Source organism: Larus michahellis, chromosome 4 (genome assembly GCF_964199755.1).
Source record: "Larus michahellis chromosome 4, bLarMic1.1, whole genome shotgun sequence".
NCBI classification, from domain to species: domain Eukaryota; kingdom Metazoa; phylum Chordata; class Aves; order Charadriiformes; family Laridae; genus Larus; species Larus michahellis.
The window spans coordinates 91,661,929-91,686,443 of NC_133899.1; the positions used below are offsets into that span (position 1 = coordinate 91,661,929).

Sequence of the window (24,515 nt, forward strand, 5' to 3'; positions counted from 1 at the left end):
ATGAGTGCCAATGTAAAGACTTGATGTAAACTTAATGAACTGGTCCCCAGGTCTATACATTTCTGTACACTAGAAATTACAAATGAACCCACCCGTTCCTGGATGAGTGATGCAAGTGGAAAGCTAGTTAAGGCTTGCTGGAATTATTTTCAAATGGAAGGCTTTCATTATTTTTTTCTGATACACCTACGCATTTTTTCATGTAGAAGAATAAAAAAAGCAATGGAACCACTTGTGTAGTTAGATGTTTCTTCTCTTTCTGGGAAGCAAGAGCCCGTGGAAACCACACAGGCTGGGAGGGACTGGCTGGGGAACGGCTCTGCTGAAGAGGACCTGAGTCACTTGGTGGACACAGTGTTCCTGGCAGCAAAGACGACCAACAACATCCTGAGCTCTATGAACAGGAGCACAGGTTGCCCAAGGGGTTGTGCAGTGTCCAGCCTTGGAAGTTTGGGAGACAAGACTAGAGATCTCCTGACGTCCCTTCCGACTGGAACTATTCCGATTCTCTCATTCTCTGATTTCAGGTTTTCCTGAGCAAAAGAACTAGCTGTTGTCACAGGGTTTTGAGATGTCCTGTTAGAACAAAGACCTTTCTGATCCTTACCTATCAACTCCAAAGGCCTCAGGATGAAACATCTCTTTTTTGTGAGTCAGTGAAAGTTTTGACGTTACTTTAAATGGTGACAAAGTTTTGTCCTTCAGCTCAAAACCTCACTCTGCCACTTGTTATTTTAAATGGTGACAAAGTTTTGTCCTTCAGCTCAAAACCTCACTCTGCCACTTTGGCTTGTCTTTCGAGGGCTGTGGTGGAACCCAGCCTTGGCTTGGGTTCAGGGATTGCAGGTCTATGGCCAAGCCTCACCTCTTATTACATCTTAAGTCCGTTAAAACTGCAACATCAGGAGAAGGTTAACAATCTCCTGCCTTCTTCCCCTCTGCAATACATCACTTACAAATCTTTCTAGTGGACATTAAAAGCTGAAAGAAATCAGGTCTATAACAAGCATTTTAAGAGGACAAGACCTTAAAACGAGAGTCTGCAGCACTCTGATGGAGCATAGATTTGGTGGGAGATTGTGAAATCTCTGGGGCCAGTAAGAAATGGGGCAGCAGAGCTGTTTTCCAAGATGGTCTGCTTGTCCCACTCCCTTTCCTCTTTCCTCTCATAGCCTTCCCCTTTTCCTCGAGGAGACTGCTTGCTCCAGCCACATCCCCACTTGTTCTGAGGATAATTGTGACAGAAGGTCAAAAAGCGGAGGATCGCCTCCATTCCTTCATCATACTCTTCTTCACTGGCACGTGTAGGCCAGCAGGAGTCAGAACCGAGCCCCTCTCTGAGATCTCTCCCTAGTCCTCCTTCAAACCCCAGTGACTATCCATCCCATGCATCTCAGAGCAACCCTGGAGTTCAAGGGACGAGTAAAAAATGGATTTTTAAAGCAGCTCTTGAACGCTCTCTAGTGGTTAAAATAGCAAATACTTGTAATGTCACCTTCCATCCCCTTTTCAACCCAATTTTAATTAATAAATCACTCACAATGACTCATGTATCTCCGAGTTTAAAGGATTTTTAAATTATGGTTATACTTACTGTTATAATTATTATAATATTTTATTCTAATTTGTTATTGGGCACTAGAGTAGTGCTTTTCACTATGTAAAGTACAAAGAGTAAATGTAATAATATCATTCCTGTGCATGAAGTCACATTTTCATCCTAGACTGTGTTTGCAAAGGTCACTGAAAATTCATGTTATCCACAAATATGAATTCATTCTTTCCTGTGTATTTTCCCACATATGTCAGGATTCCATACTTTCTAGAGTAGCCATTCAAGCTCCTCATAGAAGTCCTAAATGTATGTCACAGAAAATGCTAATTTTTCATTTCACAGCAGAAAGCAAAGTTGAGAAAGAACTAGGTGACCCAGTTATGGAAATCTGGCAGCTCCAAGACCAAAGGACAGATTAAAGCAAAGAACACGCCACAGACAGTAATGACAAAATGCTTGCGCTGTTTTTGAATAATTAATAGATCACAAGCCTGTGTCCAAGGGAATATTTGCATGAAACATTATTTGCATACCTTTTCAAATGTTAATTGCAACCTGTCTTGCAAAAACAAACACACTGGTTCACAGACACACGTTATTTGAATGATTTCATTTTTTTCTTGTCTACTCTCTGTTTATTTAAAGACGGTGTCTTCTTGTTTGTCTGCCTTTCTCGTCACAGTTACTACTTTAATCATCACCATCATCGGTTTAAACATCAGACTGTTTTTCAGGTAGTCTGAAGCAACTTGGAAAGCTGCTCCAGTAACAACCCTATACAAAAATCCTGGATCATATAAGGTCCTTGGTAAGTATTGTATCCCCAAGACTTATTCCAAATCGCACACTTGGCAGATTTAGATTTTGATGCAGCATTCCGTCTTTGCAACCGATGCAACACATCTCTTGGCCAAATAATGGCACTTTTACAGGCTCTTGAGTTCTGGACCAAACTAGCTCCCGCCACAGCATCACACACACCTGGCATTGCTCGAAATCACATCAGCCTTTGCTGACTTCCTGGCAGAAATTTGTAGGCCCAAAACAACTGGAATTCAGTGCTCCTCTTTCTCCAATCTCATCTTCCACTTCCAGCTTCCTCCAGCTCGCTGTTGCACCGGGGTTTTCTCCCTCTCTAGCAGCCGTCCTACTTACTGCTGCCAAGCGCAGGTCTTGGCTCTTGCCTTCAGCTCTTCAGGTCCAACAAGGCCTCCTGTCCCCAAATGGAGTCCGATACAGATGTGGTGACGCAGAGCAAAACTCGGTGGTGGGCCCGTGAGGAGCTGATGTAAGCCTGCTTCCACGTTTGCAAGGAAAACTTTCTGTTAACCAGCAAATTGTACTCCTCGATAATTTTTTATGACATTTCCCAGCCTTCATCTTGATGACAATTTCTCAGTTATTAAGTAATTAAAACATGATGTAATTAATTTTACTGTCTAATTAGATAATTGTTCTGTCATTGCAATTCTCAGAGCGTAACATGTTATTACTGCAATCTGTTAGTTACTAATGTCAGTGAATCACAAATATTTTTTTTAAAACCTTAAATCTTGTGTTGGTCTCAGATAAACTAGACGTGCTACAGGCTCCTTAAAGAAAGCTGGTCCCAAATTTCTTATTTCCTCCGCTTCAGTAGGGTTTTACTCTGTGTGTTTGTGACTTGGAGAGCTGTCTGTTGAATAGATCTACTGTTCTTCAAAGACACGTATAACCCATTCATCACTGGGGTGTTGGGGAATAGAATTGCTAAGTGAACTTGAAGAGTTTGGACTTGAAGAGTCCTTGAACTTATAGTCATGACTGCAAAAGACATTGTTTTTCTTCAGAGTAGACCTTTAGCATAAGGTCTGTGATTAGTCTTCCTCAAAATAGCCCAGCTGAGCCTCAAACACTGACTGCAGTGTGAGAATTATCAGCCCATCCTTGCTCTCCTCTGGACTGGAGGTATTTTATACCAACACGGATAAATGCTTTCTGCATTCTTTTCTTGCAAGTATTCATTGTGAGACGCAATTCTGTCCACTGTGAAGAAATGTCATCTATATCATTACCTAAACAGACAGATAGATAGACGCTACAACAGTAGACAGAGACATAGATAGACAGACAGAAAAGCATTCAGGTACGGTCAATATATTGTGAACGTTAAAATATACCTGACTTGGCATGAGAACTGTAGTTCCTCAGAATCTTTGAAAGCTAGGACATTTGTGCTTAAATGTGCTATAAGAAGAACCATAAAACATCCTGTGATTTTCTTTTCTTTTACTTCACGGTTACATTGATAGGATTTAAAGATGGTACAGTGGAATTGTCATGTACAACCTGTCCTTGGTTAAGTGCAGAGGTTTCAAATGCTGTTGTTTACAGCAGCTTCCAGTTCTTTTACTAAGCACACTTTTATTTTCCATAGAAGAATATTTTGTATAAGAGGTTTTAAGTATTTCCTCTTCCTTTCTGACTATACTGTACTGGAAAACAGACATTAGGTTAAAAAGTGTAAATGATACGATAAAGCCTGAGATAAGCAAGTCAGTATAAACAAGTACACAAGAGCCAGACTGCAAAAAGGCATCTTCTTATCTCAGTGTGCAGGGATTTACACATCAGCACTATTTTCTCTTTTCACATTGGGAGAAACTTTCTTATTTGAAAGCTCGTAATGAGAGTTTTTCACTTGGGAAACACAATGAAAGCAACAAGTTGATCCAGTCACTTGCAAATCCAGCTGTATACCAGGTTTTTCTAAATTAAGTTAGAGATGCTCTACCTTTTTTCATGAAACATCCTAAGTGATTGGGAAATAAAGGAGATGAGTAAGACAACATAAACTTGTCAAAACCAAACTGTGTAAAATTATTTAATTTCCTTCCACAAAGAATATCACACAGACAGAGGAGAAGCAGATGTATGTCTTTAACAAGGCTTCTAATACTATTTCACACAACTCATAAGCAAGCTAAGAAAACATGACCTAAATGAAACTACTGTAAAGTGGGCGCAAACTTGGTCTACTTAAAGAATAATGTCAAGCGATTCCCTGTCAAAATGAAAGGGGGTATGAAGCGAGGTATCACTGGAATTTGTTCATGTGTCCATGGTAGTTAATATTTTCATTATGACCTAGATGGTAGAACAGAAGGTATGAAAGTTGTTAAAAAAAACGTCAAATACCTTGGAATCAAAAGTGAAATGGTCAAAAAAAGAGATTAAACTCAATGCGGACAGGTCCACTTGGGCAGCAGTAAGGAACTTCATAAACTCATGCTGAGGGATAATGTGTTAGCCAGTATTTCTGCAGAAAAAGATGTGGAGGTGATAATGAATTACCAGCTGAAAGTCAGTGTACAGTGTGATTTTGTTGCAGAAAAAGCAAACATCATATCTGAGTGCATGTATCCCGTGAGACACATAATGTAACAACATCATGATGCCATCATAGAGCCATAGAATAGTTTGGGTTGGAAGGTACCTTTAAAGGTCATCTAGTCCAACCCCCCTTCAGTAAGCAGGGACGACTTATTAATGAGGACTTAGTTGAACGAACGTACCCTGGTTTAAGCGCTTTGCTGGAAGGTATATATAAACCATTGAGGAAAACATCAAGAATAGTCAGAGGTCTAATAAACTCCACCTATATGGAAACGTTGAAAGAACTGTGGTTGCTTGACCTGCCAAAGAACACCATGAAGAAATACAGCTATATTATCATACTGTGTCAGAACGACAGCTTCACAAAGAAAAACATAGTATCTGCGTCTAGGATATTTAGGATGCGAAGTAGCAGCATCAACACCAGAGCAACTGAGATTCAGGTTACATGCAAAGACAAATTTCTATCAGTAAGAATCACGAAGCACTAAAATAACCTGCCTGGGAGGCTGACATTACCAGTCCGTCCTGGGACTAAACTGCACCCTAAGTCCAGCCTGTCCTATATCAGCATTATGGATTCCTTAAAATAGCCAGTCATGCTTTACCTTCAAGTTACTTTCAAATTTACTCCTCCATTACCTTTCTCAAGTATATGATATGCAGGAAGATTTTGATGTGCCAGTTGGAGTGCATGAGGTTTGCTTAGCAATCTTCAAGTTCACTTGGAAACTAGGTGTCGTGACCATGAATAAACTATGAATATCATTAGAAAAAAAACATTCTTTTTCCAATGACTATGCACGACCAAATCAGCTGAAGTGATGAAGAGCTTAGGCACAAATTTACTGGGAACTAAGTGGGCAGGCACTAGCTGGATCCAGCCCTTTCATTGTAAAGAACTATTTGGACTCTTCTGTTCATAGATTCATAGAAATTAAGAGAAAAAGTTGGTACTAGGCATATCACAAGCCCCACATTACTCTTTCCATCTAGAGTAAAATTTGGCCTCCCTGACAGTATCTTTGGCCTCCAACTATTGATTTTTATGATACCTTTCAGGACTGGATTGAATATCCTTTCAGTAAGTGCCATTTTATCTCTGCAGTTATAGAGAATAGCATTTTGAAAGAAAAAGGATTTTTTTTGGATGCAATTACAAGTTTTGGATGACAATCACTCTAGATGTTCTTCAGAAGTAGAGGTCTGAGACACTGTGATAAGCCTACGTCTGACTTAAAGCCTTGTGATCCTCGCATTTAAACTGGTGTGATACAGTAAAGTGGCTGACAGTTGCAAAAAAAAAAAACCCAAACTGGTAGAAAATTGCTGGTTAGGAAGATGTTTTGGTTGGAGCTGCAGCATTTGTCATAACACTACCCAATATTTTCCTTAACAGTATGGAAATAAACACAAAATTACTTGATATAATTTACAAATACAAGAAGATGAGTGAAAAAAATTAGAGGGAGGAGAGGCATAGAACAGACTGGATAGCATTGTAAGCTAGGCCCATTCAAATTAGCTAATTCAAGCAAATATAAAGCCCTAAGCGGTTTTGAGCTGCTTTTCAGCATTGAGGTTTCTTCTTTGGTATGCATGACCAACCCACTCCCTTCCTATGTCGGGATTTTGTACATTAAAATGAATGCTTGATCTCCTTTGCATACAGTTTATGTAGCAAAGGAGTCTCCCAGCCTGGTTATTTACTTCTGTAAGCTGAAGACATTTGTAAACAATTGCTTCATGCAGGGGCCAAAGCACTGTGTGACATGAGTTGAAACAGAAACACACTTCATAACGATTTTCCATCAATGGCTATGTAGGGAAATCTATCATGTAGTGGCATTTAATCTATTTTTGCTGTATTGGATTGGAATTATGCTAGTTTTGACTAAAGATGCCATTAGACATCATTTAATCTCCTTTGAACCCAAATATCTTTTGAATTTTTTATTGATCTTGCTGCTAATACATTTGTGTTTAACATTTGTGATAAAAAAAACTGTAATTTAATTTTATGCAGACAAAAGCATATACCGAGCTTTCAATGCTTATTCAAAGAGAGGTTTATTTTGTTTGGGTTTAATTTTGTTACAAAAGTTAGCCAGCCTGTGGGTTCAGAGAGAATACGAATTTTTCTTCTCTGAGCGAATTCCTTTAGGAAAAGGAAACCTAAATAAAAACAAAGCGATAACTTTCTAAAACTGCCTGATAAGCAGGAGGAACCACAGCTTTTGAAATTTGCAGAGTGGGCCCCTCTTAAGACAGTAAAACTGAGTGAAAGTTCAGATTCTCCTAGGCTCCTGTTCCCAAACAGAACTCCTGCTCGGGGCTGGTGTTGCTGTCGGTACAATTCTACTTTCCAAAATAAGTTTGTAATCTCAAAGGCAAATAAAAATATTGTTGACTGCCGTTCATTACTCCAGTTTAAATGTTGATATTTCAGAGGTTAAAGTATTTTGGTTATTTTCTAACCATAATCCTTGTATACTAAATCTCAAAACTGGAAATAGGAGGTTGGTACTTTTATTTTCTGTGCACCACCAGTGGAAAATGATCTGCTTTTCAAATTCAGCTGTGGTTACCTCTATTCCTGTTCTTACTGTCATGTTCTCAGTGGCGTCTGAAGTCTCATAACATTCAATGAGATCAGGCAAGGAACTGGTTGATTAATAGATCTGTGATAACGCGCCAGAAGGGAAATTTCATTTTAGCCTTATGGATCCTACTGAAAAAAAAACAAACAACCCCACAGAATAAATAGAAGTTATTCATTATATTATTTAATTACATTACTCAGAATAATTCTGAGTATGAACAGGGAGCAGACGTGGCAATTAAGGAGACAACACTACGCATCGTGGGTCAGAGTTCCTGCTTTGGGGAAGGAGAGAACGTATCAACAGGGTGGGAAAGCTGGTGAGATGCAGGACTGGTTGCTGTCTTGCAGAATTGAAGTTGGAAGGACCCAGGGCTGGGGTACCAGGTGTAAAAGGAGAAGCTGCTGCCCGAGCATTCACACACCATTCGAGGTGTCGCACGCATACACACACACACACACACACGCTCTCTTACTTTCAAGCGCGCTTCCTCCTTCTTCAGGCTTGAGCCTAGGTTTCCCACAGCAGAGTCTCAGGCATCAGATTTTATAAAATAATTAAATTAATTGGAAGATACAGCAGCAAGAACCACCCCGGCTGGGTGTCTCCAAAGAGCGGGACCTTTGTGATCCGTACACCCGCCCCTCATGTGCTGTCCACATGTCTTTTAGTCCAATGGTGATTTTTGGTCTGGAGTCTTCTAAGATCTAATTGGGTTCTTTTTCTGTGTCCAGGCAGGCAGGCTCTCATCTTGCTGATCTGCAGTTTCAGCCAAGGGTTGGAGCCTCCTTATCTTCTGGTTTACAGTCCTTGTGCACCTGCGCTCCCTGGCAGAACATGGAAAACTGAAGAGTCCCAGACTCGGGAAAAACAATCCCAAAACATCAGTGTGGTATCAAAACACTTCCACATGCTAGAAGACGAAACACAGCACTGTACCAGCTGCTAGAAAAATTATGACGAAAAATCACTCTATCACGGCCTAGGCTTCAGCAAATCTAGCTACTCATGCTAAGTAAAGCTAAGCAAGCAGCACAAATCACACCATATTATAATCCTATTATAATCCTAAGTGATTTATTCTAATTAAAACTTATTTATGCTAAACAACTAATACCCCTCAACACAGGTTTAGGGAGACAGGAACATGTCTCCATTTGTCTGTTTTCATTGCCTGCATAGGAATAGTCAGAGCAAGGCAGAGCTGCAGGGAGACACAGCTCATCCTTGGAGCTTACAAAGAACTAACATGAGACCTCACTCTTGCTTGGAAGTAGCCATCTTCTTTCTTCCTTTCTTCCTTTCTTTTTCTTCTTTTTTACCTGGAGAAAGAACAACGGGGCAGGGGGACTGATAGTACTTCCCGGCAGGATTTTCCCTGGAGGGAGCGGCAAGGCTTGTCTTGGTCGAAAATCCCCGAGCAAGAGGGCAAAGGGAGGAAATCTGAAATGGAAAGGGCTGGGAAGGTGTGTCAGGGGTAAAAAAAGTTATCTAAAGGAGGATCAGAAAAACCCTGCCTGAGACAATACTTCAGTGAGCAGGTTTTATGTCCCCACAGAATATTTATACAATAGTTGAGCCCCAATTACACCAATAAGCTTAAGACTTTCTTCCCCTCCACCTTCTTCTTTGTGTAACTTGCTGGTTATGTGCATTTTAAATACATGTATCTCAGGTTTTGCCCTTCTGAGGGCTGAAAACCAAGAAACAACAGAAAAGATGTATTCAGACTTTCCAATTGCAGCTGATAAAAATAATGATGAATGAAAACGCAGCATGGGAGGTATTCCCCTGGAACATGAAAAGCAAAGCTAAGTGTCTCCTAAATCTGGATCCCACACTGCTGTCAGGGAGGTGGAGGCCTCCCACATCTTGAGCAGTTTTGTGGTCTAAAAGGTTGACATTTCTGGGAGTGCTACATAAGCTTTTGCTGGGGGGACTTTCTCTCTTTTGCCTTTCTACAGTGACTAAACAAATATGAGTCCAAACTCCAGACCTGACCTTCATTTACACAGCTCACAAACATGAAATACAAAGCCAGCTCCCTACAAATAAGAAGATTTGATCTGCACCATAATTATGCAGAAGTGTGATTTCAACCAGCTAGCTAACATCAAAGGAGTCAAAGGCAGAGAGACCCGAATCCAGATTTACAGGGAGATCATACCACACGTGGTAACTACAGGGGTACTTACCTCTCAGAAATGTAAAAGTTGGGACCCACATGCTAATTACAAGTTTGTCATGCTAGAGGTTGCCAGGATAAAGCTTACTCACATATCAGAAGCGGTTCAACACTTCCTTAAAGTAAAGAGGATGAGGTCTCAACTCTTCTTTGAGGGTGGGGAATTCTTATGTAGGGTTTTCACTGTCAGGCATTGATGATCGATATTGTTGGCACAGAAGTACAACGCATTTGTGGTCACTGTTTTTTGAGGAAAAGTATGAAAGAGGTAGATGAATATATGACAGCATGACCTGCCTAAAATTATGAGCACATTAAGTACTAAGAGATGTTTTAAGAGTTGAGATTGACTATGCACTACAGTTTGTTGGTGTGAAAGTTATTTTTGAGTGAATTTTGGAAGTATGGAAGTTTTACTTCTAAAGTCAGCACAGACTAGGGAACCACGCGTACTTCAGCTGTTCCCGGGCTGCTCCAAGAGACTGCGGAATGGTCCGGAGATCCGGTACGGAGCCGACGCAGAGGGATTGCAGCACAGTACTGACAGTGAATTATGCTATAATACAACAGTGACAGGTATTTTTGGTATAAAGTCGCTGTGTTATGGTAAGAATCTGTTACATGAATTTAGTAAGGCTAAATTAACAAGTCTTTTTTTAAAGTATAATATGAAAGTCCTCCTTTTGCAGCCCCTGTGTAAGGTAAGTACTTAATGCTTTGCTTATAGTTACTTATGCTTTAGCATGTAAATTTAGCAGTAGTCTCAATCCCATCTTTGGCTAACCAAACCAGCATCCAGTGTAATTATGAAGAGCTTTGATGCAGTAATTGTCATGTAATTATTGCTCATGTAATCTCAAGTAATAACTGCTCTCAGGAGCAGCATTTCTAACTTTTTTTTTTTTTTGAGACCATGAACATTTGCTATTTTGTGCTATGCTGTCCCACGAAGAATCAAGACCAGGGCTTTATTCTGGTCCAAAATGTATTCTTAATTTATTGCTACAACTTCTCCCATCAGCTCTGATTTCCCTTTTATTCCACTTTTTTTTTTTTTTTTTAGTTCCTCAGCAATACCGGTTTTGAGTACAAACTAGGATCCTACATCTTAGCCGAAACACTTGCCTAAACTGTTGAGTGCCCAGAGTTTATGCAGAATTGCAACGGCAATGTAACAAAAAGGAGAAATGAATAGGAATGGATGAAACAATTTCATATTATTTCAAAGCATCATATATTGTGGTCACAAAGCCTCAATCTGCTTCACATGCTCACGAAGAAACCGCATTTGACTTGGGAAAAAGGAGATTTCAACACCTGTGTGAGGGGCTTAGAGAAGTAAACGCATAAAAAATAAATATTGTAAATATATTTAAAAAAAATTATTGGGGAATAGTGAAAAGAAACGGACTTTCAATATTTGAAGATATTTCTTTTATACTTCATTTATTCAACTGAAATAATTGGGGTGGGTGATTTCTTATACTTGTTTTATAACCTGTTATGCAAAAAGAGGTGATTTGGAAAGCAAATAATCTAATACAAAGTGACAACGCATTGAGCTGCTACGGAAAATGAAGGCATACATGAAAAGTATAGGAAGCAATATGTACAGATGGAATGAATTAAAAAAAATCTGACCGAAGTTAACTTCTACAGCATGAGGTCAAAAAACAGTTTCTTGCTGGATTATCAACTGGAATTAACTCCTGGGAAGCAAGAATCAGAATGGAACCAAGGGCAAGGCCTGTGCAATTGTGTGCAGTGGTTTGGTGAGGAAGGCTGATGAGACATCTCTATTTTGGTGTGGAGAATCATTAGGTTGGCCCAGTTATTCAAGAAACTGCACTTTTCCTTGTGTTAATGTAATTGATTGTGTGGATCTGTGATTAAACAGATACAAGAAAACTTCAGCTTTAAAAAACAATGGTAGAAATATAATCTTAAACTGGTATTACAAACCAAAATTCCATCTCCAATTTGCAGTTACTGGGCATTGAACTTCCAGGGCCTTATCTTCCAGAAGTCTTCCATCCATTAATTCCAGAAAGACAACTGAATAAATAGCAAACCCTTTCCAATGCTAGCTCCCTAGCCCGCTGAAGGCAGTGACATTGCATTTCCAAGCTGTACTTCACTAAAATGGCATAGTATTCACTAAAAAATTTCCTTTACTTCATAGAAAACCGGATGCTATTTCAGTACAATGTCTTTAAGTTAAATAATATTATTTGTTGCCAGCATGGAAGTAAATGTTCAGCAAGTGCTAGCTAGACGCAGTGCAGCTTTGCGTCACAAAAACGTGTAAAACTAAACTAAGCGATGTTGTGTAGTCTTCAGGGGCTGTATTCTGAGACAGATGCAGGTACCTCTAACGCAAACGGCAGCATGAAAGACAAATGAGGCAACTGTTTCCAGTGACTGAAACGCAGTTATTAAGTCCCAATTACACCCGTGGCACGCCACCTCTCCGGAACCCTCCCACAGTTTTAGGGACGTGCCTTAAAGGCGTGAATACACAGAAAACATGTTTTGAAGCCCTGCTTCTGCCGGGAGCGGTGCGACGGCCCCGGCTCCGGGGCGACTCCCCCCCGCGTCTCATCGCCTCAGCGAGGCAGAGCCCGGCAGCGCCCCGCTCCTCAGGGGCGCCCACCACCAGCCCGACGCCGCTGGTCGGTCTCACGGGAGGCGCAACCCAGCGGGGGAGTAGTAGGGAAGGCAGGGCCAACCCCACAATGGGTCCCAACCCGGTGCGGACCCGCGGACCCGCAGACCCGCCTCGGCATCGGCGGGCGGAGTCCTGAGGCAAGCTGCCCCGCCCGCCTATTGTGTCTGGCGCTTAGGCGCCCGCCGCGCCGCCTGAAAGACCCGCCCGAGAGGAGCCCAAAGCGCACCAGCAGGCGGTCTCAGGCATCCTCCGCGGACAGCCGCCAGCGGTCAGGACCCCGCGCCGCTCGCTCCCGCGCCCGCCTCGCCTTACGCGCTGGGCGTGCGCGCCGCCGCTCTCTCCCCTCAGCAGCGCGGCGGTAGCGGGCGCAGCGCGGGCGGCGGGGCCGGTAGTCGGCTGAGGCGGCCATTCCTACAGCGGCAGCGCGGCGCGCTAAGTTCCTCCCCCCGCCCCTCCTCCCGGTTCCCCCGGGCCACTCACGGTGAGGAGGATGGCGCGGCCCCGCCGGACACCAGCGGGTCCGAGCTGAGGGGAATGACCGTTGCCGGAGCGCGGCGCGAGGCTGCCCGCTCACGTGACCGCCCCACAATCTAATTGGGTGGGTGGGTGGGTGGGTGGGTGGGTGGGCGGGCGCGCGCCGGCAGGTGCGGCATGCGCGGGGGCGCGCGTTAGCGCGCGCGCGCGGGGCCTGGGCGTGGGGAAGCGGCCGTGTGTGTGCGCGCGCGCCCGCCCTCCCGCGTGTCCCCTCCGGCGGCCCGTTCCCCCGTAACGCGCCCTCGCTCTCTCCTCCCTGCGTCTCTCTCTCTCCCGTCTCGCACAGAGATGCCCTCGGCTACCAACAGCACTATGGCGAGCAGCAGCAGCGGGAAAGCGGGCCCGGGCGGTGAGGCAGCCCCGGCGGCGGCAGCGGCGGCCGCCCCGCAGGCATCGGGCGGCAGCATCACCTCGGTGCAAACCGAGGCCATGAAGCAGATCCTGGGCGTGATCGACAAAAAGCTGCGCAACCTGGAAAAGAAAAAGGTGCGATTTCCTCTCCCCGGCGGACGCGGGATGACCGGTCCCCCCCTCCCAGGCCCCGAGGGTCGGCCCCAGGCCCCTCGGTCGGCCACCCTCACCCCGGGAGACCCCCGCTTTCTGGCCAGCCTTGCCCCCGCCGTCAGGCCGGCTGAGGGGACGTTGAACCGCCCCATCTTAATTTGTTTTCTCTTCCTTGTGCCGGACAGGCGGCAGCCGGTCCCTTCGGCCGTGCCCTCCTGCTCCCTGGGCGAGGGAGCCTGTGGCCTTGCGCGGGTTGTTCCCACCGTCGCCCCCAGGGGCCGCCCGCTGGAAGGTTCCAGAAGGGCGAACGCCTCTCTACCGGCCTTTCCCCTTCCCCTTTCGGGGGTCCCCTGGCCCCTTCTGTCGGCCGCCCTCTCCCGCCGCCCCGGGAGCCAGCCGGGCTCGTCCCCCTCCCCCCCGCCGCAGCAGCGGCGGAGGGCAGAGGCCGGAGGGGTTGTTGCTGCCGCCCCTCTCCAGCCCCGTAGCCCACGGCCCCCTCCAGGCTCGGCGAGACCCCCTCGGCGGCGCGGCTCCCTTCCCCCCCACCCCCTTCCGCCTTTTGTTTCCCTCGGCGGGGCCTTGCCCAGCCCCGCTCTCGCCTCGCCGCGGGGAACGGCTCCCTCATTTCCCTCCTTCCCCCCCACCAAACCCCACCCGCGGGAGCGTTCCCCCTTCCCCGCCCCGGAGGGGTGAGCTGAGGCGGGGGGAGAGGCTGAGGGGCGGCGGGGTCCCCTCAGAGCCCGTGCACATGGAGGCGGGAGCTAACATGGCGGCGGCGGAGGCAGCCCCAGCCTCTCCGGCGGAACTGCATTGTGCCAGCAGCCCGCACAAAGCCGGGGGCCGCCGGCCACCCCACCCAGGGCTTTCTCATCTCTCCTTTTTCATCGCCTTAAGCTCACCTCCCCCCGTTGGGAGTCTTAGGTCAGCTGGAAGCGGCCTTTAAGGAGTTATTTTTAGAAATAGCAAGCTGCTAAATCCCGTGGTCCTTGGACGGTTCGAGTTGTGACAGAAGAGGGGAAAAAAGGGTGTTGTGATTGCGTACGGTTTGTGTGGCACCCATTCAGTGCTCTGTGTTGCTAGATTAAATGAGCCTCAGAGGGCTTTCCAACCTCCAGAGCATGAGGTGTCCCTCAGAAAAGTATTAACACACACACAGCCTAAAGACTTGCTTTAAAACACTAGACTACCAAGCTAAAATTAGGGAATACTAAAAAACAATTTTATGCCTGTGTTGAAGCTCTAAATCTCTTCTTGCTCTTGAAAGTCAATAAGCACAATTACTCTTCATTTTTTTTAACTACCGCTTCAGATCGTAGTAGTATAGATTAGTATTCTATATTTGCAGGAGGTGGATCCATTAGCAGTAAATTAGTCTGTACAGGTGAGTTGAGGGTGAAACACACTGTACATTACCTGAGAATATGCACAAAGCATAGTTTCCCACTTAAAAAAATGAGTGTTGGGTTTTTCTGTTTTTTAAAAATGAAACTACAAAAAGCAGCAAGCCAGGAGCTTTTTAAATTAAGTTTTATAATTGGAGGATCTTTTATTGATCCTTTTCTGAATGCTGTTGTGTATAGATAAGACAAAATGTCTGAAACTTGTCATCAATATGTACAAACGTGCACACACACAAGAGCACTGGTCATTAACTTGAGTAGAATGCAGATCTTTGTGTTCGTCTCTAGTTGTTTCAATAAAATAGAATGGTTTGAAATGATTGTTGTATCTAGCATACACAAAAATACTCTAAAAATATTTTTGTGTGGTTTCCAAAATGCATATTATAAAAACTAGAATTAGCAGGTGAACATTTTTCTGATCTAGTCTGTACTTCGAAGTAATAAAGAGGATGAGCACGCTCCTGTTGCTGTGCGGGTCAGCTTTCCTTTCTAGTAGTGTTTTTATTTACCTTTTAAAATAAATAATTTACGCCTAATTTACACTTGGACTAGCCATTCCATTCTATTTGGACTTTTGGTCTACTTTCGTAGAATCTTAAGTTAGAAGGATATGTGGGAGGCTATTATTCTGGCAGAAGAGAGTGAAAATTAGCGGTGCTGGTCTCAAAAAGGCCCTAGGTTTTGGGGTTTGGGGTTTTTTTTGTGTGTATGTCTGTGGCTGCTGTCACGACTTTCTGTAATTGGTGTCGTGGCAAGTGAAAATGGGACAAAGCCCCTTTTTTTTCTGGAAATGGCTTCTGTTGAAAGATCTTCCGTTAAAGTTACTTAGGGCATCTCTTTTTGAGGTATTCAGTGCTAGGCAGCACGGGCTTGAAAAAGAAAAGGCAAAGGCTAGCTCTTGAAGAAGAAAAGCTAGGTGGGTTCTCACACAGATGAATTAAAAGTTCAAACTTTATGGGCTGAAGAAGTTGTGAAACTTACTGAGGTAGGACTCTCATGTAAATGTTATAGAAGTCGTGATATATTGTCGTTGGTGTATGAAAGCAGAATTTGTGGTCTCAAGCCTCTACCTTGGGGGAATCAACAGTTCTTCAGTTAATCTACATTCTTTAATAAAGAGAACAATTAGGGTCCTGAAAACAAAGCTTATTGTACACTTGGACATTGGTATTTTTATTTTATTACTTGATAAATTTACTTAAGTACACAAATTAATGGCTTTTTCCTGTATTTTGAATCTTTCGACTAGAATTATTTTTTTTTAATTATCCAGAAAGCAAAATTGTACTGCATACTGCACAGGCAGGGTTGGGTGAAAAATACAGTAAATTTCACTGAAAAGTTCTGCTTAGTTGAACATTTAATCCTTTCTTTATCAGCAGCTGATAACAAAGGCCAGTAGAGATGATTTTGAGAGCTTTGTATTTGAGAACAAATACAAAAATATTTTTGACTTAGACACGTGCTTTTGAAGGATGAAAAAGAACTGCTCCATAAAGAGGTACCACTTAGGTTTTAAATGGTATGTGCAGCTTTTAGTTGAGGAAAGGTCGTTCCTTATGACAAAATTAGAATTTCTGAAGTTAATTATTTAGTGTCATGTTTCCTTCTAAACTCTGAGGATAACATGATGTGGCCATCAAAATAACAGCACACAATTTCAAATCAAAATATTTAGAGTTTAGTACTACACTATTTTAAATGTTTTTGTATAAACTAGGGGTATTAGATTCTTGGTTATGCTTTCATTTTCTGTTACTGAAAGTGACCTCATTATTTGAAAGAATAATGTATTAAAAGGGACTAGGATAATTTGAATTGCTGTTCATAAATGCATGTGAAAACATGGCCTGAAAATGTCTGTGTTCTCTTCATCTCTTTATGTTTGGAAATGATAGGAGTGCTATCTTGTTTTCTTCCTCTGTTCTTAGATGACTAGATATTCGTGCGTGGGAGGGGGTGACTGAAGGGGTATTTTCTCTACAAGACCTTCAAAGAGACTTGAGTATATGTTGACAAGATTACTTAATTTAAAAGTTGCATGAACTCCTCTAGGTTTTTGTTGGGCACCTGAGGTTAGAATCTTACCAGTTCTCCAGGTTCCCTGGGAGAAAATACTTCAGTAAGACCTGCATTTTCTTCTCCCTGCCTCTTCCGCTTTTTGGTTTTTAGAGGGAAAAACTTTTCCAAATTAAGCCAATTGGAATCTAGATAGAACTCATGTCTTGATACAATGACTGAAAAAAAACAAGCTATTTTTGCTTTCAACTTGTGTAATGTAGCATGAGCTATGTAAAAACAGTTTTTAAAACCAAATGTTCTGTAAGAGGGACAAAATCTCTCATTTGCCAACATGGTTTAAGGTATGGGCAGGTGGTCACAAAGATTATTATTCTTGGACAACCATAAAGATGAAGTAAACATGTTAGCTTAAACTACTTGACATTACTTGAGCTTGGTGTTACAGGGTTAAAAAGATGGCACATTTTAGCTATAACTGGTAGCTTAGATGCTGTGGCTTTATCAGCCCATCTCTGAATTTTCAAATAAGTGTAATCCTGACTGGGTTGAAAAATGAATACTTAAAACGTGCCTCTGTCATTATCGCACAAGAATTTTCACTGGAACAGTAGATGGATGTGTCAAGTTAATCTGAGTTGGTTGAATATTGTGTTGGGTTTCCCATAGGGGAGACAGTTGCAAACCTATAGTAAGAGCTGAGATCAGATTTCTATTCTGGTAGGTGCAGCTAATGATAGCAGGGAAGCACCACGCTTCTAGTTGCCCATCAGTAGCACCACTCTTAAGTGCTTTTGCACCATTATTTGGGCCACTCGGATGTTCAAGGCTTGTGAGTGTCTCCAGAAACTGTCCTTATGAAGCTTGGTTTCAAATTTATCTTTGGAAATAAAACGTGATTTTGAAACCAAGAAATTGTAGAATTCGTTTGAAACTGTATTGAAAGCCCAAATCTTTCTTTAAAAGCTCTTTTGATAGCAGTTTTGTATAACCAAGCTTTGTATCTTAAAAACCAAGCAGGTTTATCTGTCACGTTATTGGTGTTTGGTACTTTCAATATATTCATCAATGACTGGATAGAGTGCACCCTCAGCAAGTTTGCCAATGACACAAAGCTGAGGGGGGGCTGGCTGACACACCGGAAGGCTGTGCCACCATACAGAGAGACCTGGACAGATTGGAAACTTGGGCAGAGAGGAACCTTATGAAATTCAACAGGGGCAAGTGTAGGGTGCTGCACCTGGGGAGGAATAACCCCCTGCACCAGGACAGGTTAGGGGTGACCTGCTGGGGAGCAGCTCGGTGGGAAGGGACCTGGGAGTCCTGGTGGACAACAGGATGACCATGAGCCAGCAATGGGCCCTTGTGGCCAAGAAGGCCAATGGCATCCTGGGGTGCATCAAGAAGAGTGTGGCCGGCAGGTCAAGGGAGGGCGTCCTCCCCCCCTGCTCTGCCCCGGGTGAGGCCGCCCCTGGAGTACTGTGTCCAGTTCTGGGCTCCCCAGCTCAAGGAGGACAGGGAACTGCTGGAGAGGGTGCAGCAAAGGGCTACCAAGATGAGGGGACTGGAACACCTCTCTTATGAGGAAAGGCTGAGGGATTTGGGTCTCTTCAGCCTGGAAAAGAGACGACTGAGGGGGGATCTTGTCAACACTTAATAAATACTGAAAGGGTGGGTGTCAGGAGGATGGGGCCAGGCTCTTCTCAGTGGTGCCGAGGGACAGGACAAGAGGTAACGGGCACAAACTTGACCATAGGAAGTTCCATCTCAACACGAGGAGGAACTTCTTTGCTGTGAGGGTGGCAGAGCCCTGGCACAGGCTGCCCAGAGAGGTGGGGGAGTCTCCGTCTCTGGAGACATTCCAAACCCACCTGGACACGTTCCTGTGCCCCCTGCTCTAGGTGACCCTTTTCTGGCAGGGGGTTGGAGGGGATGATCTCCAGAGGTCCCTTCCAACTGTCCGATTCTGTGATTCTGGCTTCATCTTGCTCTGTTTTGTTTTTAACTTTTATGTAGCATAGGGATTATTTCTCATATAACTAGATACGTGATGACTCCTACGAGCTGTGAAAGATCTAGTTATTTAAGTTTTTTCAGATGCTGTTTTGATGTTTGGTTGATGCCTTTCTTGTTCTTTCAGAAGAGAAAGATTTGCAGAATGTGTTGGGAGAACCCAGTTTATGTTCTAGAATTTACTTGCTGTTGAGAAAGTAACTCACTTTGAATGTTAATGATGAGTAGAACAAAATCTAGGTCTCTCTGTGTAGTCAACTTACCTGTAGATTCATAGTGTCTATAGGGAATACTGTATGGCGATTTGGAAAGAGAACACATATATGCAGCCACCAAAACTTTTAGGAGTTACACTCATCTGTGGCTTAATTTAGTCCAGGTTATGGAAGAAGCAGTTTTTTTCTCTGTAGTCGATGCATCTGAGTTTAAAAGGTGTACACTGTGAAGGTTGCACACACCCGTGGATTCTGCGTTTCTTTGGGAAGGAGTGGGTCCCGTATCCCTGTGGCTGAGTGTTTGGTGGGATCAGGCCCCTGCCCCAGCTGTCAGCCTGGCCATATGGCTGTCCCTGCTGGCACGTGGGGAGCAGGAGAATACCCCTTTGTGATCAGTGTCCTCTGGGGCGAGATGGTCGTGAGACTGCAGTCTCAGAATCGGTATGTCTTTATCACCTGCTTAAAAACTAAGAAAGGTATTTTTTTCTAAACTGTCAAACTGACAGACTTTAGGGGAAAAACCCGCAAGAATATTTACAGTTGTTATTTTAAAAATTAATTCAGCTTAAACAGAAGACCGGTAAGTGTTTTGTGTTCTAGAGTATTGATGTAAATGCTTCGTTACGTGTTCTTGGTTATAACTCAGGACTGAAACAGCTTCTTGGGACTTCTGTTAGGTATGTAGATATGAGAGGAAGTGAACCCTGACAGTGAACATGAGAGCTGTGAGGTTTTTTTGAGATGTTCTGAACATCCATGTTTCATTCCTGTTTAAGTGTTTTACCTTTTTGATATTTTTTTTCTGCCTGTTTTTCTGAGGAAATGGGAAGACTGGTGGGTTTTATTTTTTTATTTTTTTATTTTTATTTTGTAGTGATTTCTGTGCAATCTTTGCTGAGAAATTAAACTGATGAATGAGCGTGGAGATGATGGAGGGTGAATAAATTACAATGTACAAATGTTAAACAGGTTAATAAACTTCTGTTTTCTAGCTTGGCTTTTCTTTTGCTTCAGCGGGAAGCATATAATGGAGCTATTTTAAATTTTGGATTATCTTAATTGCTTAATGCTGTTAAAAAGATAACGTGTTTTTTGAAAGATCTCAGAAAACAGACTTGCGGTAGTCTCCTCCATCTTTTCTTTGCTTGTAGCGAAGTGTGCAGTACAAAATGTTTACTCCAGCTGGTTGAAGAGGTTACCCACTCCCCTTCCGCCTTGCGGCTTGTCATATACACTTGTGCCTCTGTAACTGGTATAAAACATACCATTGAAATTATGTGGTTAAATATAGCACCTCCCTCCTGCTCCTGGCCCCCTTTTTTTAAGGGTTATTTTTAATCAGATCATTCCAGTGGTCTAGTTTATAGCACAGCACTGTAAATTACTGTAACAGCACAGCTGAGTGGTCAGGCATTTTAAAACCGGTATTGTTTTTGAAGCTAGTGTCATGTAACTGCGTTTTTTTTTCACTTTGGGATGGTGTTTTTGAGGCAATTCAGAGACGGTAATGAGAACTTGAGTGTGAGGGGAAGGTATCTGTTACCATAAAGTAACTCGATTTCGTATTCCTATCAAAATAAAATCTAGGGCATATTTAAGCAATGAACAATGCGGCCTTCTCCCTGTTTCCCCCCAGTAGCCTGTGTATAGTGCTTTTCTCTTAGGGAACTCCAAAATACTTCAGGTGTCTTGGTGGAAAAAGAGCTGAAGCACGGTGGCTTGCTGTCTGCAGAGCTGGGGTCTGCTGACTCATGAGCTGTTTAATAGACAATTTGTGTGCTCGCTTTGCCACTTGATTATTGCATGTTTTTTTCTGCTGGTCTGGCTTTTATACTTCAAGATGTAGATCCATGATGAGTGAGGATGAAGTTGTGTAAGGGCGGGTAAAATTAAGATCTTCACCTCTTGCAGACACTGCAGTAGGTTGCTAAGCAGAAATTTTACTGCAGTTACTTTACAGCACTAATGCTGCTCTTAGATTGCTGCAAGTTGACGGTACAGATTGAAAAGAAAGCATTTTGCTTCCTTAATATTTTTGTCTAATGCAGCATTTGGATTTTACAGTGTCTTTGGGATGATAGGAAAATGCTTGCTTGGCATTTGGAATCTTTGTGATAGCATGTAACTAAATACACATGTGCTTGTCCTCTGCATTGCAGCTGAAAGGGGTTTCTTTCTTCTGCTTCCACCTTTCTGATATGAATGTTACTAAGGAACAAAAAGTGAGAAGTAACTTTTCTTCTATTCCTAACGGTTAGACATACTACCCATTGGTTTTTAGTTGATAAATTGCTGAATAAAAATGAGCAAAGCATTTACATTAGACCTAAGAATATTTGACCATTTAAGAAAAACTTATTCGCTGTTTGAATATATTATTGCAATGTGCTTAATCTGAAGATAACAACCATGGTGAAGTAAGGCTGAATGGGAAAATTATGCAGAAATAGTTGTAGTTATTTGGGATATTTTTGTCTCTTCCCTCCCTTATGCCCTTAGTCACCAAAATGGATTATGTGAGTGTTTTGCAGCATAATTTTGCAATACATGTTTCTTCAACAAAGTTGATCTAAGTAGTGTTCTCCTAGGATTTGATGTTCTGTCCCGTTTGGTTTACTGATGTTATTGTTTACGGGTTTGTGTTGGAAATGGCATCACAGAAATCGGGGGGGTTTTTTAAAATGCATTTTTGTAGGCACTGTTTAAACTGTCCCATATTAGCATTACTGCACGGCCTCACAAACAATTGCATCAGTGTGACCAAGGGAATTGTAATCTGCAGCATGGGAGTAAGTGGCTTGAGCAAGCAGGAACTTTTAAAAATTTGTCTGCAAAGCCAGTTCATTGTAGGATTTAAACTACCTTAAGCAGCGGAGGCTCCAGTTAACCTGGCTGGCTTCGCACTGGGGCACTGCAGTGTTTGAGCTCTTTACCCTCCCTTTTAGACTTCACAGCTCAGCTGCGACCTCTTAAATCACGAAAACTACTTTTGTGATTGTCCAACCACGTCCTCATCTATTCTAAAATACGTATGTATAGGAGTAAAATGACCTTATTTCCTGTTGTGGTAGGTTTCCAATATGCCAAATGCTTTTCAGGGGTATTTTTTTTTTTTAATGTAGTGCCAACTGTGGCCGCTGCATTTGACAACCGTTACTCTGCTAGTGTCCTTCCCCAGCATGAAATTCCCAGTAATATATTTTTGGAGCTCAGGAAGTTCTTCTTTGACTTCTCCTAGGCTATTACTGCCTCTGATACACTGAAATATGAAGTAGTTAAATGTTAAATCTAACCTGTAGGATTGTCAAAGAAATAGTGTTGGTGCTATCTGACATCAAAAGGACCAAGTCTCATAAGGGTGATTACATGTTCCAGTAAGTGATACTGGGCATCAAATACTTTGTAAGAGAAGCTTTCTTGTTAAACTGTCTTACAGACTCTGATCTTTCCAGAAGGCCTGAAATTGAGCATAGAAGTTGAATTAGCTAGAAAAATATCAGTAAAATATTTTAACTGAAATGTCCTGAAACAGAAGTAGTAAAAAAACCCCAAAACCCACCACCAGCAAACCCCCCCGTCGTTCTGTGGCAACTATAAACTCTGGAACAGTGGTTGCATCAGGGCTTTAATTATTTTACGTTCAAAATTAATTGAGTCTTTCTGTTTGCGTTCCTTTTCATGTTGTTGTGCTAGATTGAGATTGGGAAGATAATTGTTAGGGACTCATTTTAATGGCTTTTTTAATAAGACCAAGGTAGATTTCATAAAAAATACAAGCATATGTGATAATACAGAAACGGTGAAAGCTTAGAGCTTAATAGTTAGTTATGTTATTCTTACAGACTTTTTACTTAACCTGTAGGTTCTTTGTCGCTTCTGGCATGCATGTTTTGCCTGCTTTTGGCTAATGTCAGTGTTTTGCGTGGTTTTGCATTTAAGCAGATTAGAGGACCATTCCTGCTGAAAATTAACCTAATGATTCCTTTTTCAGGTTCTCTCCATGAAAAAGAAATCTTAATGCTCTTGAACAAAAATATTTTAGAGCTATTAATATGTATTGTGTTGGTGGGCATTCTTGCACAAAGGATTAGAAACTGTTTTAAATTCTTTAAAACTATCTCAACTGATGCAAGTACAAAGAATTACAGTTCTGAATCTTATTAGCATTGACAGTGGTTTTTTTGCAGTCATGTTTTTGGTATTGTAGTGGTACAGTAGAAATAAGCTCTGACTCAGTTCTGAGTTCAGCTCTATTGTTTGTACTGAAGGAAATGTGCATTGAGAGCACTCTCCCCTTTAAGGGGAATGTATATTTCCTCTGAAATTAAGACTGGTTGTGAAGATGTATTGTAGTAGCCAAATAACATTAAAATATTTGTCTCTTGGGGAAATATTTACTTTTTTTTAACCTAGAAGACAAATTTTCTTGGGTGCTATTTCCACATAAGTCACATGCTTGTGTAATGTATTAGAGTCCGTGTTGACTGTAATATTACAGTACCTAATTTTGTTAGCACAAGTAGAAAAAAGCAGTAACCTGATTTTGGCTCCTCATAACAGCATTTTTCTTTCTTTTCAGAGCAAACTTGATGATTACCAGGAACGAATGAACAAAGGAGAACGTCTGAATCAAGATCAACTGGTAAAATGAAAAAAAAAAAATACTAACCAGATCTCTGTTAAATTGTTTTGTGATCTTTGTGGGGAAGGAAGGGATGAATTTCACTTCCTCTTTCCCCTTGTTAAAAGCTAGATTTTTCTGAGCTCTGGCTTGGCCTCAGTTTTTTTTACCTAGAACACCTCAATTTTTCTGTTAATCAGAAACTGAAGGAATGGGTAGGATGAATGTGTTGTAATGCTTTATGTATGTTGAGGTTAGGTTGTAAATAAGCTGTGGTGAAAACTGGCACGTGTTATAACCTAGGACTGTTGAAAGTGCTAAATGATACCTTAGAGGTTCTCTGGACATCATCCTTCTCTTTGCAGAAAATGTGCCCGGGGAGATCTTCAGGAGCTTAGTCACTTGGTAGCTTGTAAATACTGTGCGGTCTAGTTAGAGATGTAGCTTAGACCAAGTTTTGAAGGGCTCTGAAAATAAGCTGCTCCATGTGTATATCACAGCTGTCAGTGCAGCAGATGTGGCGCTCTAGATAAGCTGGGCTTACTGGATGGGTGCTGCCTCTCTCCTTGTTTGGGCTGGTACTTCAAGTAGGTTATTGTAGAGCCTGACTCAACAGCAGTTTTCCAGTTGTAGTAAATGTAAAGCAAGTACCAAATTAAATTCAGTTGTATGGTGCAAACATGCATAATGATACTTAGATTACCAGATGCTCAGTAATCAACAACATTTTGATGATGATTTTTAACATTGAAAAGAGTGAAGGAAAAGAAGCAAAAGCAACTATTGCAGCTGTTGACAGTTAACAGAATTAGCTGCTTCC

The 24,515-nt window shown here is 42.5% G+C and overlaps 1 protein-coding gene and 1 long non-coding RNA gene across 9 annotated transcripts in view; one reads left to right on the forward strand and one right to left on the reverse strand.

Moving 5' to 3' along the window:
* Positions 1-8,063: 8,063 nt before the first annotated feature.
* LOC141742884 (uncharacterized) lies at positions 8,064-12,990 on the reverse strand. The gene is made up of 3 exons (XR_012586908.1): positions 12,867-12,990; positions 9,811-9,958; positions 8,064-8,855 (listed from the first exon to the last, which is right to left on the reverse strand). It is a non-coding gene; the product is annotated as an uncharacterized LOC141742884 (long non-coding RNA).
* The window catches only part of CAPRIN1 (cell cycle associated protein 1), a 39,152-nt gene continuing 27,317 nt past the window's right edge, over positions 12,681-24,515 (forward strand). For 3 of the 8 annotated variants that reach the window (XM_074586384.1, XM_074586383.1, XM_074586386.1), the window contains exons 1-3: positions 12,856-12,984; positions 13,207-13,406; positions 23,654-23,716. In XM_074586384.1, the coding sequence (XP_074442485.1) occupies positions 13,209-13,406; positions 23,654-23,716 (261 nt within the window). In that variant the 5' untranslated portion in view covers positions 12,856-12,984; positions 13,207-13,208. Of the gene's footprint in view, positions 12,985-13,206; positions 13,407-23,653; positions 23,717-24,515 lie in introns of all 8 variants that reach the window. The other 5 variants (XM_074586387.1, XM_074586380.1, XM_074586381.1 and 2 more) reach the window with 4 other exon arrangements.